Source organism: Mchenga conophoros, linkage group LG6 (assembly GCF_057382185.1).
Source record: "Mchenga conophoros isolate Kocher_MC1m ecotype Shallow Benthic linkage group LG6, M_conophoros_male_GT1.1, whole genome shotgun sequence".
NCBI lineage: Eukaryota > Metazoa > Chordata > Actinopteri > Cichliformes > Cichlidae > Mchenga > Mchenga conophoros.
The window spans coordinates 29394474-29411758 of NC_140531.1; the positions used below are offsets into that span (position 1 = coordinate 29394474).

General features: G+C 43.4%; 1 protein-coding gene across 1 annotated transcript in view; it reads right to left on the reverse strand.

Moving 5' to 3' along the window:
* Positions 1 to 2726: 2726 nt before the first annotated feature.
* The window catches only part of ube2o (ubiquitin-conjugating enzyme E2O), a 45638-nt gene continuing 31079 nt past the window's right edge, over positions 2727 to 17285 (reverse strand). Inside the window, exons 7-23 of the mRNA XM_085277305.1 lie at positions 16706 to 16815; positions 16400 to 16550; positions 16022 to 16079; positions 15472 to 15631; positions 13788 to 13943; positions 13136 to 13290; positions 12681 to 12793; positions 12420 to 12548; positions 11852 to 11941; positions 11454 to 11772; positions 10218 to 10588; positions 9957 to 10137; positions 9004 to 9140; positions 7915 to 8118; positions 7000 to 7057; positions 5647 to 6484; positions 2727 to 5270 (exon numbers count right to left, since the gene is read on the reverse strand). Coding sequence (XP_085133431.1) covers positions 5243 to 5270; positions 5647 to 6484; positions 7000 to 7057; positions 7915 to 8118; positions 9004 to 9140; positions 9957 to 10137; positions 10218 to 10588; positions 11454 to 11772; positions 11852 to 11941; positions 12420 to 12548; positions 12681 to 12793; positions 13136 to 13290; positions 13788 to 13943; positions 15472 to 15631; positions 16022 to 16079; positions 16400 to 16550; positions 16706 to 16815 — 3258 coding nt within the window. The 3' untranslated portion in view covers positions 2727 to 5242. The remainder of the gene's footprint in view (positions 5271 to 5646; positions 6485 to 6999; positions 7058 to 7914; positions 8119 to 9003; positions 9141 to 9956; positions 10138 to 10217; positions 10589 to 11453; positions 11773 to 11851; positions 11942 to 12419; positions 12549 to 12680; positions 12794 to 13135; positions 13291 to 13787; positions 13944 to 15471; positions 15632 to 16021; positions 16080 to 16399; positions 16551 to 16705; positions 16816 to 17285) is intronic.

Here is a 17285-nt window from a genome sequence, read left to right on the forward strand (position 1 = left end):
TGCACTCAAGTTTCAAGTTACAAGTACGAATTTTGACCCCATTTTTCTTCCTTTCATCTGATTGGCCAATGTCACGTCAATCACAAATTTAACAATCCAATCAGAGAACAGATGGGTTTGGCTGTCATACAAAGTATGTACAAAATATTTATGATCACAATTTGAGCCCATACATGGAGAGTCAGACCAGTTTTCCTCTGTAGGTCGATGTGACTGAAAATCCGAGTGATAGGGCGATGAAGGACCTGACAATTTGCTGTTTGTCTTTATCTGCTGCTTCTGAACCGCTGTCATCTTCTGTGTTTCAAAGTTTACGGTGAAGGGAAGACGAGTTGTTTTTATTTTATTTTATTTTTCAGTCATGCTGATTATTGAATGATTGATTCTTTATTCTAAGAGAGATCTATTTTTCCATTTAGATGAATGTAAGTTTTCTAAACTAATCAAATCACTCTACTGACGTGCTTTTGACTGAAACAAATAAATTGAATTATGACAAAAAAGACAAACTAGTGTTTGGTTTGTGAAACGCTGGCTGCGTCCTCCTCCTTCCTGCTGTCAGGATGAACTTCTCCAAAAATCAGATGTTCACTGAAAGGTTTGCCTGCACAGCTTATCTTATATGTAGGTCAGGGACACAGTAATTGCGTCCACGTGGCCTGAATACAAAGGAGGAAGATATCATCATCATCATCACCTGCACAAGGACAGAAAACTCAAAGGAGAAAAGTTTAAGTCATGACTGGGTCATGCATCCTGCATCTAGCTGCATCACAGGGTGATTTTGCAGGTTTACTCTCAGGTGTGTTACTGCTTCAAAACTACACCTGAAGACATAATCTATCACTGACAGGAAACCTGCAACGCAGTTCTTTAAGATTAAATGTTCAAGTTGCTTTACAATTTCTGACATTGGACCAAAATGAGTGGGTAGGTATGCAGCGCTGCAAACCTCTGATCTGGTGTGTTAATGAGGGATGTGTCCAACTCAAATCCACCCTAGGGAGGATTATTGAGGACAAATGTTCCACATTCAGGGCTTTTGATAAAAAGTTATATTAATCTTGAGTAAATATGATAATTAAATAGTTGTTGAAATTGTGGAGCTCATGTCTCCACTTTACCAAGATCTGGAAGAAGACCTGGACTGCCATCCTCAGATGAGAGGAAGCTGGTTTGGTTGTTCAGGAACAACCCAGGAGCCACTGAAGCTCAAGGAGTTATTAGAGGGTGCCAACCAAGAAAGAAGCCCCTACTCCAAAATCATCATCTTCAAGCTCGACTCGGCTGCCCACACAAGCCAAACGCCTTCAGGAGAAAAGACTGAGCTTTTTGGTTAGAGGAGTAAATGTGAGGCTTTCAAAGAACACTGTACCAGTTGTCAAGCATGGTGGTGGTAGAATCATGCTTTTGGGCCGTTTTGCTGCCTGTGGTACTGGTACATGACACAAAGTGGTGGAATAATAAAGAAAGACTACCCCTCCAAATTCTTCAGCTTCCCCTCAAATCAAGAGCTAGACAGTTGAAACGTGGACACAGATCTTCCAACACACTAATGATGCCGAACACACAATTATTATTTTTTTTAAAGTAGATAAAGGCGGATACATTTTAGCCCTGGGTGGATTAGAGAAAATCCAACATAAATTCAAACTAGCACACCTAATTCTTGTTTTTTAAAATGATTAAAGATGCTGTACAATCATCCCAACCCTAGAAAAAAGAACTCATCAAGAGCCCAAAATTATGACATTCATGCCCATGATGTTCATATGACAATCTCAGCTGATGGGCTGCAGGAAAATCAATTTGTTTTATTAAATTTTCTGCCTCTGCTGACTCGAAATCTCAGTTTCACAGATACGGATTTATTTTGGTTTAAACACCTGGAGACGCTGGCGCCTTCATTTTGACCTCGACCCGGTCTGAGAGCATTTCAGCTTCATCATCTGGAGGGAAAAACAAAAAAAAACTACAACACAGCATCTCTCAATGTTTCAAACCATTCGTGTGTTTGAGGCAGTGTAGCTGAACTAGCCCCGAGGCTTTGCCATATTCATCTCTACAGCAGCCATAACTCTTTAATTCAACCCAATGAAAAGGGACCAATTTCTTAAACAGTCAGACCAGTGCATTCAACCACCAACTTCCTAATCACCTGTCCAAGTAGGATAACAGGTGAGGCTGGAGCTCATCCAAACAATGGACAAGAAGCAAAGTTCCCTCCGGACAGGTTGATAATCCAGCGTTAAGAAAACGATCATCCGTGCTCATGTGCCGCTCCGTACACCTGCATACTTTGTTTTTCTTTCCCGTTCACAGCTGCATCAGGGTTTGGATACACAGGTAATTGAACCTGTTCATTTCCAGCATGTCCTCCACTACAGCAGCAGGCTTGATTCACACTGGACCTTTTAGCTCCTCCCCCTTTAACCCAACTTTTTTCTGATTGACTGCAACTTGCAAACAGAAGGTTTGAACAGCAGGTGGGTGGAGCTTCTGTGCCTAAGATAATGATATTCAGGACCTCCCTTCTTTCTGACATCATACAGGTACAAAAAAAATAAAAAGTCACTGTAAGAGCTTGTATCTGACAGAGAAACAGGTTAAAAGTGGAGCAGGTCGCCTTTAATAACATTCATTCATTACCGAGTTTGTACTTTTCAGGTGATTTCCTTCTTCTTATTTTTGTATCCGGCACAAATAAAGCCACAAAGCTTCTATGGTAATGCTTGCAAAGTTTAATACATCACTGTACAGTCGTCTTAAAGCAACAAAAGTAAACCATTAAAAAGATGAAACAATAAGTACAATACACACTCAGCATTTTGTACATACTCTACGCCCCGACTCATCACAACTCAAGTTTGTGTTAAATATATACTGTATGTATTCATATATTTCAATATAGTCATGATGTCTGTACAGAGGGAATCAGGCTACAAATTATAACTGAGTTCCTTTTTTTTGTTTGTTTTTTTAAATATTATATCAATAACAGGCCACTGTGGAAATGTAGACATCGTACAGTCAAGTCTTGTGTGTAGCCCATTCGAAAGGCTTAAAGCAACAATGTTACATGCTTTGGCTGTAAAACAAACCTCTCGCATTAATAATAATAATAATAATAATAATAATAATGGTTTCAATCTGAAGAATATACACACATACACAGAAAATTATACAAAGCGTCATGGGCTTGATATCCTGTCGGACTTTTATTTTGAGATCTAGAGATGGATTCACATTTTCTGTTAATGCTTCTGTTGATAAATGAGGACGAGGGCGAAAGATGAAGATGGCGGGAGTAATGTCACCTCCTGGTTCTCGGTGGAGCCGGGGAGGGAAACACGCTCCTCTTGAGATGTGCGACATTTTACGAACAGCAGCATGATGACAGGAGGTAAAAAAAAGAAAAAAAAAAAAAAAAAAAGAAGAGGGAAACGATGCTAGAGGCAGCAGTAAAGGCAGTGAAATCATGAAAAAAGTAAAATCTGAGAAGAGGAAAACAAATCACGGATGCCTGATTTCCACATCTGATACAGGGGGAAGAAAAGAAAAAAAAAAGGGGGGGGGGTAAAAAAAAATGGAAGACAATACAAAACAAAAAATACCCTCATGTTTATTCGTTTATTAATTATTGTAAGTCTCTAAACGCAGCGGCTCTTGGCTTGTTGTTTCTATACTTTCATACTCTTCTGTTACTGCTTTCTCATCCACAAACACTTCTCAGCATCACAGATCAGCACAGGCAGCGCTATTAAAGCATCACAGGGCATGTCTGACCTGTCCAATAATAATAATTACTAATAATATTTAGTAGAATAAGAATAACGAATGCAATTCTTTCAAAAGTTGTAAACACAGAATGCAGATTTTCCTCAGGAAGCACGATTGGACCCAAAGGTTTGAGTTTCACAGCTTTGTGGAAACTTTGTAGCTAAAACCCCTTTTTTTTCTCCTTTCATCCAAATGTAAGATATTTACTGTAGAGGCGTCATCCCATTGGCCACTTGAATCAGAAAACTAACTAGAAATGAACAATTAGGCAGATTAATTATATCATCAACATTCATACTCGACTGCAGTTTACGTTCTGATCTAATTCAACTGGGCACGTGCAGTTTGGAGGGGGAACGAATCAGAACACGGCAGCGGTGGGAAGGGGAATGAGAGAAGGGAAAAAAACAAAAAACACTGGAGCAGGATTTTAGTGGTTTTTAATGCGTGTCCAGGCCTGCGTGGGTTAATGAGTAAAGCAAGACACAAGCAGCTCTGTACACAAGAGATCATTAAGAACAATTCAAGTAAGGCAACATGTTGACATGAGATGGCGGAATGGATGCCGTGTGGATTTTTTTTGTTGTCGTTTTTCATTGTTTAAGTTGTGTCATCTGCAGTGATGTGGGGTTGACTACAGTTCAGTGAGTAAAACCACCTGAAATGGATCAAAAGTTCGACGTTGGCGTACGAACCGCCTTGATAAATCCTCCGACTAAACTGCGCCACATACACTCGCCCGACTGGCCGCACCGCGTGCTCCTCTGCACGCACACCAAACAGCTCCAAACCTCCGGAGGTTGATTCGTATGTAAACTTTGCCACTCGATGTTCGCCGCGTGCTCCGGTGATGAGCGAAGGAAGATGCCAGCGAGCGTGTGGTGGTAGAAGTGGTCTGTGGTTGGCAGTTTTACTGACGTTCGGCCTGTTCTTCTGTGAAGATTCGCGTGAGTGTGTGAACAGAGAGAATTTGGCAGAAAGCGTAACAACCGGTGAGAAAAAGTGGTTTTATGCGCGTCGCCTCTCCCAAACTTGATTGTCCTTTCGTTCGTTCGCTCGTTGTAGTGCAGGATGGTACAGTGATAACATCAGTAGTGCTACAGATAGCTGCAGTCGACCCGTCGCTGACCGGGAGCTGGGCTGTGCAGTTTTTCCAGTGGTACCCAGTTACTTCTTCATCCGGCAAATCCCCCCCCCCCCCATACGGCAGAGGATGCTGGAGGCTAGTGGGATCATGAGAGGGGGTGTAGGAGAGGACATGGCACTGATTCCTCATCTCACTCTTTTTTTTTTTTTCTTTTTGCATCCACGCCACCACAGTTCTTACTGGCGCCACTTTTTTCCCCCCCTTTTCTGTTTTTTTTTTTTTTTTTTTTTTTTAACCTGCGTCCATGAAAAGATGACAGTGTGTGAATGACGAGGCAGCTCCCTCAGGTGTGTGTGCAGGTGGGTGAGTCGCTCTTTATGCTTCGCACTCGTCTGCAGGGACACTGAAGGAAACAAAAACATGATCAAATCGTCGTCCCGAGCAGAGCCCGCTCACGCTCCCGATCAAAGGTGCGGCTCTCTTGCAATCGTGGTTCGATTATGGGGGCAAGAAAAGGCAGAATGTTGTGGAGTTCAGGGCAGCAGGAGCAGTAAAGACTAAGAAATGGAGGTAAAGGTTAAAAATGTGGGCAGTGCTGGGGGCTTAGTGCAGCTCTGGACAGGGGTACAGCAGACAGAAAGCTGTAGCCCCCCTCTCCCAGACAACAAGTAATGGATCCTCCTCGACGGCTTGAGGCGGATGAAAAGGTAGAAGAAGAGGAGGAAAAGGAGCAGGGAACAGTGCAGTGGCATACTGGGAAAGGATGAGGAGGCACTTACTTGTCCTCTGTGTGCTCGGGGATGCCTGCGGCTGCCAGCGCAGCTCGGTACTGCTGCAGCACGCCTCGGACGCTCTTCACGAATCCCTTTGAAAGCGGGAAGAGCGGGAAGCCGATGTCGGGGTAACCGCTGCCCTCCGGGAGGAAGCTTCGGTAGCTCTTTCTCCTTTTCTTTGGTCTCACCACTGGCTGGCTCCCCGAGGAGCCCGCCCCTCCTACGCTCGCTGCGGCAGAACCCAACTCGGACGTCCCGGTGCGGCTTACGGAGCCGGGCCCCGCAGCGCTGCCCCTGTTTTCACTGCCCAGAGAGCTGTTCCCCAGGTTGCTGTCGCAGTCTGAGTTGTTGCCCAGCTCCTGCTGAGAGGCTGCTGTGGTGGAGGGACTCAGTCCTGAATCCTCCAGCTCCTCCTCCATAATACTGGTGACGCCTGCTCCCATGTATCCCTCCTCCCCCGCCTTACCGGGGCTGCTGTGGGCCACCGCCACGGGCCCCGATCCCAGGGCCAGCTGCTCATCCAGAGGCTCCACAGATGAAGGTCGGTCCTTGGAGTGCTGAGCCCTGGAGTACGGGTGTGCGGCCTGCCCTCGCTCCGCAGAGTCGTGCAGCTCCAGCCACGACTCCAGCCGGTGGACGAGCCGCCAGCCATTAGAAACAAAGTGCTCCTGGATCTCCTGCTTGAAGACCTCAATGGGATTCTGGAGGAGTTGCGTCATAGACTGCACCATCTTGATCAGAGCCATCTCATTGTAGCAGCGACTGTTCTCGTATCCCTCCTGGAGGCCTCGGTCACTGTCGAAGCCGGCCTCGTTGTAGTAAGGCTCATTGACGAGGATAAGGCCTGCAGGCACACATCGAATCAGGATTTGTGAAAAACAGAAAAATAGCTCAAGACTGTGAAATCTGCTAATTCAACTGCAACATTTGAAGCTAAAAGATATCCGAGATTTAAAACCTGGATTCTGTTAGTCTGGCAGGCTGCAGATGTTGTATGGACATGGTGTCATGTCTGTGTGTGAGGCAGATATATTTAGTTGAGTAACTTCTGAGCAAATGAAAACATGAATAAAACATTTTCAGCTGCAGAGAAGAGAAGCAGCAGTGTGTGTGTGTGTGTGCTTGGTATTACAGCAATCTGGGGACCTACATCAGTTTCATGTTCACATTGTGGGGACGTGTCTTCCTTGTGAGGACAATGTACTTTGTTAAGTTAGGAATGCAAGCTTTAGAGGTCAGAGTAAGTAAAGGTTAGACCAGGGTGAGAGAAAATCTGCAGGAAATGAAAGTGAGTCAGTGTGAGGTCCTCTGTAGTGATGGATGCACAATCTGTGTGTGTGGGTGTGTGATTGCACTAACCTTGTATCGAGATGAGGACTTGCAACAGGCTGGACTTGCTGGTCCATCTCTCAGTGCCCTGCAGATCACAGCAGCATTAAAACAGCTCAGCACTGACGTCTCTGACTAGTGAACAGTTCACTTAACGCTACAATAAGCTAAAGTAAAGTCATCCCCAGATTACACTTTTCTCACATTAGATTACAATAAAACATCCAAAAGGTACTGTGTGTGTGCAGCCCGGACACTTTAAACCCCAAAACATTCAGCAGTTATACAATTCGTACTTTAGGTTCATATGTTGAGAGTTTAACTGTAACTATAACCTGGTTGGTTACAGTTACAGTGCTGTTTCTAAGTTAGTCCTCTATTCTTTTCATTAAAGGTGAAAGAAATGTGTGTTATTCTCCGTGTCTCCAGCTATCTTGTCTCCCTCTTCTCTTCCCTGAGCCTGGTTCTGTAGGAGGTTTCTTCCTGTTAAAAGGGAGTTTTTCCTTCCCCCTCTTGCCAAGAGTCATATATCCACCCTGAAATCCACACCACTCTAATCATCCATAGTGGTTGAATCAGCCACACTGAAGCAACAGTGGAAAAAAACAAAACAAAAAACCAACCTACTACAATCAGGAAAATCTGAAATGTGACACCTCGTACATCAGACACACCAGAAAGACTCTACTGACTGCCAAGTCCAATTAATTTAAAAGTTTAAACTGGTTTAACAAAAACACTTCAGGGTGATCAACTGAATCTTTCAGGCTGAAGTTTGGAGAAACACACTTCACTGATGTTGTTTATGATTGGGTGATGAAGAAGAGGGACAGATTGGTGAACACCGTACTGCAGTGACCTGATAAAAGTCCACTGAGAATACTCTGAATCATGTGCTCGGGCTACAAAGACCATCTTGAGGCTGTCCACACCTCCGGCACTCACCTTGCCTATCCAGGTGCCCAGCAGGCTGACGCAGACCTTGCCGTTGTCGTAGAGGTTGGGATTGAGGCGGCCGCTGCACTGGGACAGGTATCGAAACAGAGGCGGCACAGCTGGGTAGATGTTAGGCAGCTGGATGTCAAACAGGAACACACCGTCCTCGTAGGGCGTACGAGTCGGCCCTTTGATCAGAGCCGAGAACAGGTCCTGTGGTGGAGCGACAAAAGAAAAGTACAACATGTTTGATGTTGTAATCTAAAGGAGGCCGATGTTCAGGCGTCTGCAGGAGAATACGTATGAGATAGCAGAACAAAGTACAGCGCAGCAGACGTAAGAGTAAAGCCTGGCTGCTTCTACCTTTCATTCCCTGTAATTTTTTAAATATTTATTCTTTTATTAATACTTTTAAACCTCATGCTGGCATTTGGGTTTGAAAAAGGCCCATTAGTGATCATGAGGCTTTTAAGAACTAGCAATTTAATTTTATGCTGTCAAAACGACTTTTTCCAACTTAAAAATGTAAGTTGTGTAAAAGGAATGAAAATATTTTCTGCACATTTGTGGCCTTGAATCTCTGCTGAAGGCATTTTTTTAATACAGCGGAGAAAAACAAAGGCTTTTGAATTACTACATATCTACAAATGGTTGATTTCACCTAAATATGAAGGTGGTGGTAAATTTGTGTCCTTGTTTAGTGTCTTTTAGTAAATCTACAGATTTTCCAGCATTAAATGAAACTGTCCAAATTTGGAGCATATTACTAAAGAAGAATAATCTGTTTAATGATTGGGATCATTTCCTGCTCCATATTTTTACTCTTTGACTCCACTACACTAGCTTTGCATAACCTACAGTTCAAAATAATCCTCAGCTTTTACGCAACCTTCAACTCAGCTCTTCAATTAATCTACACTGTAAACAAGACAATTTAGCTCCTCCCCTTTTAAGCCTTCAGACACGCTCACAAACTTTCTGTTTCCGAGAAGAAACCAAAGGTGGAAAATCAGGAAAAGCAGAAAAGTTTAATTCTGAAAAATGACAATAAAAGCATGCACTGCTTTACTTTCCCGGCATTAATGACAGGAAACCCACCATGCGGTCCTCAAAGGTTTTGACCATGATGCCATCAGGCAGCGATGTCGCTAGCAGAGCCATTTCCTTCCTCACCGTGCTGAAGAACTTCTTCGCCTCCGCAGGCTGGAACTCCATTTTCTTAAACGAGTGAGTTTCTGTGAGAGACAGAAAGGAGGACGGCGACGAATGATGACTGAACACGACCACAGTAAGAAAGAAATCTACACAATTAACTGAGCATTCAGTACACAAAACGATGCGTTCACAGGTGCGACTGTGTTAGTGAAAACCATGCAGGGAAAAAATAAATCCTAAAGCAGCAGATCAGGCTGATGGTGATCTGACCCACTTCTGACACGACGTGTATATTTATTGTATTTGCCGTTCATCCTCTGTCCTCCTGAACGATCTGCAGGTCTCTACTGGACTTACGGGTTCAGCTACACCGATCATGTAAACCACCCAATTGTGCCCATAAACCATATAAAGCAAACATGGACTCAACATCTGTGTTTTGGCCGCAGCTGTGTTTGTGTTTTGGAGCCAAAATTGACCATATTTGGATGAGGGGGCGGGGTGTTTAGTTATCAGCTACGGCGAGTTTGGGAAACCATCCGCAGAGGCCATAACGGTTTTCCTGCAGGCTGTAAATAAACTTCTGTTGTCTCTATTTTTGAAGCCAGCTTAAAGGAAGTGCACTTTTTTAACATTTCAAGTTTACTTCATTTTTCAGCTCTGGAGAAAAACCAACAGCAACATCTCAGCGCATTTATGTGGTTTGTCAGTACTTTTTCTTTGTAAAGTTAACAGACAGAAATTCCTGCCTCAGACAGTCGAGCAAGGTTCAGTAAAGATCAAGACACTGGAAAAATAAAACCAAAGGAGATCTGGAGGAGGATAGATGGTGTAAAACAAAGACAACAAGCGTGGGGGGGGAAGAGAGTCACAGGTTACACATCTGAATGTCTTACCTGGTGCCCACTCTAGCACCGAGAACACCTCCCCCTTGGCACTGGTAAATGTCACACCGGGTTTGCCGCCGCTCTGCTGGCACAGTACCGGCGTGTCACTGAGAATCTCACTGGGCCACTCCTGCTGACCTACGGGTGTCTGCGCCTCCTGCTGGGGCTTTTCATCTCCAGCTCTCTCTGCCTGTAACGCAGCGACAGGTAAGACGCGGTCTAATGAGCGGAGATATCTAAACGAGGTAAGAGCAAAATGATTGTACACACCTGTTTAACACCCGCCTCCATCCCTGCTCCCACACTCCCCACTGCCTCCACCACAGCTTCCATCTTCTCCTCCTCCACGATGGCCACGTTGTCCAGAGTCTTCCTCAGGTTTTCCTGGAGCTTCTTGATATCGTCTAGGAAGCGTTTCTCCTTGGTCGGTTTTTCTTGGGTCGTCGGCGTCACCGAACTCGCCACGTTAGTCATGGAAGCGGGTTCGACGGAGGTCGGGGAGGTTGGGGAGCCACCGGTCCAGAGCTGCTCCACAGTCATATTCTTCAAGCTCTCCAGGATCTTCAGCGCCTCTTTCAACTCCCTGAAGCCCCGAGAGGCTCCATCCTTACCGGGTTTCTCCGCTCCGTTCACAGCTCCTCCTGCAGCGGTTCAGACACAAGCCGACAAAATGACCACAAAAGCAGTTTACAGCAAAAGACAGAAACTGTTTCTTTGATGCGAAAGCACCGTGTGATTTTGATTATTGACTGCATCAAATTTTTTTTATTGTTTTTGCTCCATTTGACTTATTTTTATTTTTTTATAAGGGGTTTAAATATACTGTTTTATATACACAAACTAGTCAAAATAAATGCAAATAAATCCATAAAATGTGGTCAACAAATTCCACCAAAATACCAGAAACGACGTCACATTATATATTTTTTAATATCTTCACTCTTTGCATGAAAAACATCCACGAGTCTTCAGTTTATAGGTTAATTTCTTTTTTTTTTTAAACAGCCAGGTATCATAGTTTTTAGCATCCAGTATTCAAAAAAGAAGAAAATTTGAACATGTTGAGGGTTATTTTCAGATTAATAAACAAACATGCTGATCTAACAAGTATTTAAGGCAGCAGGACGGTGGATGAGTCATAGTGAACTACAACTAGAGGCGAGAAATATAATATAGGAAAATGCCATCAAGATAAATACTGAGATGTTTTGCAGAATTTTAGAGCAGCGTGTGACTGGAATACATAATACTTGCCTAAAGACATGAACTGCACTATAAAGTTTGATGGCAGATGTATCTGAGAGCTCATAAACCAACATCTGTTGGTTTCTTGTTTCTCTGTGGTTCGTCACATGGTCCATTTAATGGCTGACTGGTTACAGCTCCATCCAGCTGCAACCAGCAGCTTTTTTCTGCAGCTGTTGATGACAGCTGTCTGAAATAAGCTCGTAAGACCAGACTAATATTTTTTTTGTGTGGATGAAACTTCTTCCAATGAGTTCCTACCTCCACCAGAAGCAGGACTCGCCATAGACGCTTCGCCCTCCTCTCCTGAGACTCCTTTGGTGGGGCTGGTAACCCCGGCTTTGCTGCCCTCCTGCGGTGGGATGATGAATGTCGTGGAGCCAGTGGGCGTCGGGGTCGGCGTTGCAGTATCCGTGGCATCCGCGTTGTTCACGTGGCTGTCGTCCTCTGGGGTCAGACCGTTGTCTGTCTCCCAGCTGTCGCTCTCGTCCTCCCACTCCTCGGTCGACAGAACGCTGCTCGTTTCTTCCACCGAGTCGTAGTCCGTCTCCTCGATCTCCGATTCCACGTTGTAGAGGTGCTGCAAGAGCGATCGGGGGTCAGAAACAAACGTTTCACCTGCGATTACGCAGACATCACAATGAGCTTCAATTGCTTACCTGTGGCAGGACAATGGTCCTCGAATTGTCTGCCCACACCACCTCTACTTTGCTGCTTACATCCACCCTGTACACCTGACCGACTGACGTCTGAAAGGAGGCAAATATAGGGACGATTATCAGCAACAATACAATATGAAGACTAAGAGGGACAAAAGTGCAGCAGCTAGTGTGTAAAGTACTGCCTAAAAAGCCTTTTTAGGATTTGATATTGACTTTTCCCCACGGAGAGGTGCAAAAGAAGCAAACTGTTTCGAGGCTGGGAATCAGTAGAGGTTCACTCCATGTAAAAATCACCCAAATCTGAAAAGAAATTTCCACCTGACCTCCTCAGAATCAGCCGTTACGATTTTTCTGTATAACAACTTGATGAATGAAGCCCTGAAGGCCCTCAACTTACAAAGAAGGTGGGCTTAACATGTGGACTTGATTTGTCTGGATTTGAGTTCTCATAACCTTTACAGTCCAGGAGAAAGACACGCGTCATTTTCATGACTCTTAAAAAAAACAAAAAAATAAAACAAAACTGAGTGTTTCGTGTGTTGGGCGGTCGGTCGCATCACTTTACCTCATTTTCACAGTCGTTCTGTCCGTTTTCCGAGTTCCATATTCTGATGACGATGTCGGTCGTGCGGAAGTGAAAGTCCGGATGATCAGCGATGTCGTAGACACTGACATCCTCCTCCAAACCGATGACCTAAACAACACAGAAACAAACGTTTATGGCCTGTTTCTCCTCGTACCTCTGTCGCCCACAAACATTCAAACATTAAAGCTTGTGATTTTCACAAGCTTTAAATCACAATCGCTGTTTTTCCTCCTGACTGACCTCCACGTCGTCACTGGTGGAGTTCAGTTTGATCCATTTCACCACACACGTTCTGCCTTTGTGATCGCCAGACTGGATCATGCCGTACACCCCGGGGTCCTGCAGCGCTTGGGCTGAGGTGAGCACACATGCATAGCTTAGAGATCAAAGTAAACTCTGTAAAACACAAATATCTGTACTTTTTGGATTCCCGTTTTAAAGAATATTATGATGTGAAGTTAACCTCTATGGATTCTACATAAAAACATTTTCATTTGCCGAATGGCACTACCGTACATGGCTGTAACATCACCATTGTGATGTAAATCCCGGTGTATTCAGTCCATTTTACAGAGACGCTTTGGCACAGTTACAGAAAATGACCTACATACTGCAGGTACTAAGTGGCAGAGAGGCCCATACACAAAAATACCCACCAATCTGAGATCAAATCTGAGATAAAAGCTTTTCCTTACGTCGTTTATCTACTACAAAGTCGCCGGGGCAAAACTCGTGGCTGTCCAGGTGCTGGATGGGGTAGAGGTCGTTCGATCGGATCCCCTTCTCCACCCGGCCGTCCTTCCACATCACATCAGCCGTGGTATTCGTGGATACGACTTCCACTGCCACTCTGCAAAAAAAAAAAAAAAAAAAAAAGAAGAAGAAAAAGACAGCAGAGACCTCAATCTTCTCTCCGATTTCTCAGTTTTCCTCAGATGACTTTTATCCTGCTTCACTGCCATCCGTCTGGTCCTGCTGCATCCATTGTGATAACAGTGTGCAGTACAAAAGTGGAACACTCTTACACTTAACCTCAAATGCAGCGTGTGAGCCGAGTATGAGTGTGTCTGTGTGGTTGAGGAAATGACACCATTACTGAAAGACTTGACGAATCGAGTCGCAAACCCTTAGACAAATGAGAGCTGGATGGACAGACATGCAGTCAAAGCGAGAGATGGCAGGTCTTTCCGAGAAAGCAGCTGCAAATTTAACAGGAACAGGTGTCATTCCCACGTCTCTTACAGACAACTCTAAAAACATAAACAGTGGACTGCTAACTCTGGTGACAAACAGAAGAAACTAGATGGAATTTACTCTCGTGTGCCGGCGTTTGTGATTTTAACCCACCGGTCTCCGGGCTTGAATTCGCGGGAGAACTTTGTCCTCTTCTTCTTGTGCTTCCTCTTCAGGTTGCGGATGGAGAGCGGGATGCTCTTCTTGCGGTTGGTTCCCAGACCGCCGCTCTGAGAGGAGGCTGTGGAGCTCGCTGATGACGTTAAAGAGCTGCAGCGAGGGAAACAAGTTCTTTATGCAAATGCAATTTTCTGTGTATTAAGCATGCAAAAACTCATTTTTCCCCTCAGTCAGGCTGTGCAGTATTAGGTTTACTGAGTGATGTCTTTGGTCTGAACTGTAATAAAATGATGAGAAACAAAGTGGGTCCAGTGTTGAACAATAAATTTATGCGCTCAACACATACAGGAAACATTTTAGACACAACTGTGCAACAGATCTGCAATAAATCCCACATTTATGAAGCTTTTAAGCTCCACGTGATGTTGAAGTCACATTTAGAGCAGTTTTTCCCGCTCAAATTTCCACTTTGGACTGTTTACTCACACGCGCATACAGCACTTTATTTTGTGCACTCTAAGCATTTAGTCTTCATGTCCATGACCAATTTAGAGTCACCAATTAACCCAACATGCATGTCCTGGGACCGTCTTTGGTTCGAGACACGATGATTCAGCTGAACTGTTACTTTCTCTAAACCAGGCTTTAGTCTCTCTGGTTTCCAACAAAACACATTTACATCCCTTTCAGTTTAATATAATACAGAGTTAAAATGTGTAGAGCTGTCCGATATCTCACTTTCCCCAGAATCTCACACTTACGCTGTGTTTTCATATCTTTGTGGGGACATAATTGACATAATGCTTTTTCTAGCCACTTAGCCTAAACCTACCCATAACCTTATTGCAACCCTGACACTGAAACCACATTTTGAGTCTCAAAATGCCTTCAAACTCGTGGGACCTGGATTTTGTCCCCATAAGGGCTGTTGGTCCCACAAGCATAGTAAACTTACAATTTTTGGTCCCCACAAAGATATGTAAACACACACACACACACACACACACACGACTGATTTTAATTAACAAGCAGCTCAGCTGTATTAATGATGTACACTGAACCTAAACATCTGCCAGGCATCTCAGCTGATTAATTACAATAAGCAGAATAATTAGCAGCAACTCTGACATAACAGAAAGCTGACTTTTTATTTCCTAATGCAAAAAACCCCCTCTGTAACCTCTGTAATCTAACTGAACCACTCACGAGGATCATCACAAATATATATTAAAAGCGTTTCCTACTGTCAACCTAATTCTCCTCCATTTAGTTTTAGACCAAAATGGTAAGCCCTCACTTATGTTTTCAAAAAAAAATTAAATATCACACGAATTAACTATGAATTTTAAAATTATTTACATCTACAAAGAAGCGGTTTGTATAGATGTTTGTTTTAAAAGCACAGAAATAAAAGATGAAAAAAAAAAAAAAAAAAGACATCGTTGAGATTCTACCAAACCATAACACAGAATTCATTCAAACATGCCTTACATTATAAATGATACTTTTCTTATTATTAAAGGAAACTGACAAGGATTGTGTCAAGTTTTTAATTTCTTAAATTTGAATAAAAATGACTCAAAGCTATAATAAATTATATTAGAGCATTTTAGAATTGCTTATAGATAAATTAGACAGCATAAATGTTTTTGTAAAGGGTAATAACTAGGACCCTGACCTGGTGTCGTCGGTTTCCTCTGCAGCCTCGTCATCAGCGTCCTGCTCGCCGTGTTCAGCCGAGGCGTCGTTCTGCGAGTCCGGAGCGTTCTGAACGGGAACCGCGGGACCGTTGTTGTTGTTGGGATGATTCGAGTCGGTCTGTTCAGATCTGTGCTCGCCTACAGGGAGAAACAAAGTAAAAAAAGAAATAAATTTAAAAAAGGATTATTTACATTCATCCAGTCAAAAGGAAAAATCATCAAAATTCTATTTGAGAAAGAATTTAATTAGCAACAAAGAAGTTATGGTTCTGTAAACCAGGTGAGGCTCTATAGTACAAAACCTGGTTATTTATATACGCTAGAATTGTATATAAGAGCCACTGGAAATAAACAATATAAGGAGGTGGGGAGATTATAGACTCAAGAATATTCTCCTTAAAAAAATGTTTTTTTAAATTAAAAGGGACTGAATCCTTCCACCTCTTAAAGTTCTCTGAATCTGATCTCTTTTTGATACATGCTGTATTACTGGGTGTGTGTTTTATGATCTTCTGGATGTTTTGGCACCTTGTAATTCGGCGTTCTCTGTCTTCTTCCCAGAATCCTTCTTGAACATCCTTTTCAACTGCGCACACGCACACACACACACACACACACACACACACACACACACACACACACACACACAAGCAGTGAGATAGAGCAAAGGCTTGAAGATGATCAAAGAGTGTTTTTAGGTGCTATCAGTCCTTCTAACACTGAGTGTTAACAAACATTCGAGAGCAACACTCTGAAAATACACCAGCATCAGAGATCGTCCCCGCTCTTGTGTAAAGCAGCTGGTTTAAGGTGCTAATGTGCTCCTCTGGGGAAAAAAATAGCTCTTTACAGAAGGAAACAACCAATTAAGAACACATGAAAAGACCAGTGCAAGTTTATCCACACCTTTCTGGCAACAGGGTCTTCAGGCAAAACAGGGGCGCCCTCAGGTCCATCACAGGTGATGCGTGTGGCATCACCTTTGGCCGGGAATACGTAGAGGGCCCTCTCTCCCAGCTGCCTCTGGGTGTGGTCGTAGTAGCCCAGACGCCTCACCCTAAATCCAAACGGGAGAATGACTTTAACTTAAAATCTAAACGATATCAATACACGATGCAAACTGCACCCAATAAGCAACGGTAACAAGAGCAGCTTGTGTACGGAGGCAGACGTAGCTGCAGTGGGCACGTGTGGATGAGTCACTGCACTGACCTGCAGAGGTTTTCCTGTGTGATGGTGGAGGCAGGCGGATAAACGCTGTCAGAACCTTTGGGCGAGTAGCTCTTGGTGATCCACGTCACTTTCAGCTCCACCACCTTCACCTGAAGGAAGCAAGATGACATCCAAGTGAGTGTTTACATTCATGAAGAAGTACATTTACACATAGACTCCAATTCATTAAAAACAACTGAACGTGTTAATTAAAAGAATATTGTTCCATCTGCCTGAATTCATCTCTCGAGTGATCGCTAGCTTTCGCTGTAAAAGTAAATAAACATTTTAATTACAAAAAAATCCCCAAAAGGCTTAAATTAAGATAAATAATTCACTTAATGGTTTTACTGTTTCTTCCCATTTTTTTAGAAAGGGCCCCAGGTGGTCCAACAGCTGTTGGTGTGATTAAAATCAAAGAGCATTTTCTTATTTTATACAGAAGGGAAGAATTCAAAATGTTCATCCAAAGATTTTAATTTAAATTCAGTCGCTTATTATTCAAAGGAGAAAAGTTTCAAGGCATAACAAACTTATATAATAACCAACGAACCCTAAACGAGTTGCTTTCCATCTCACA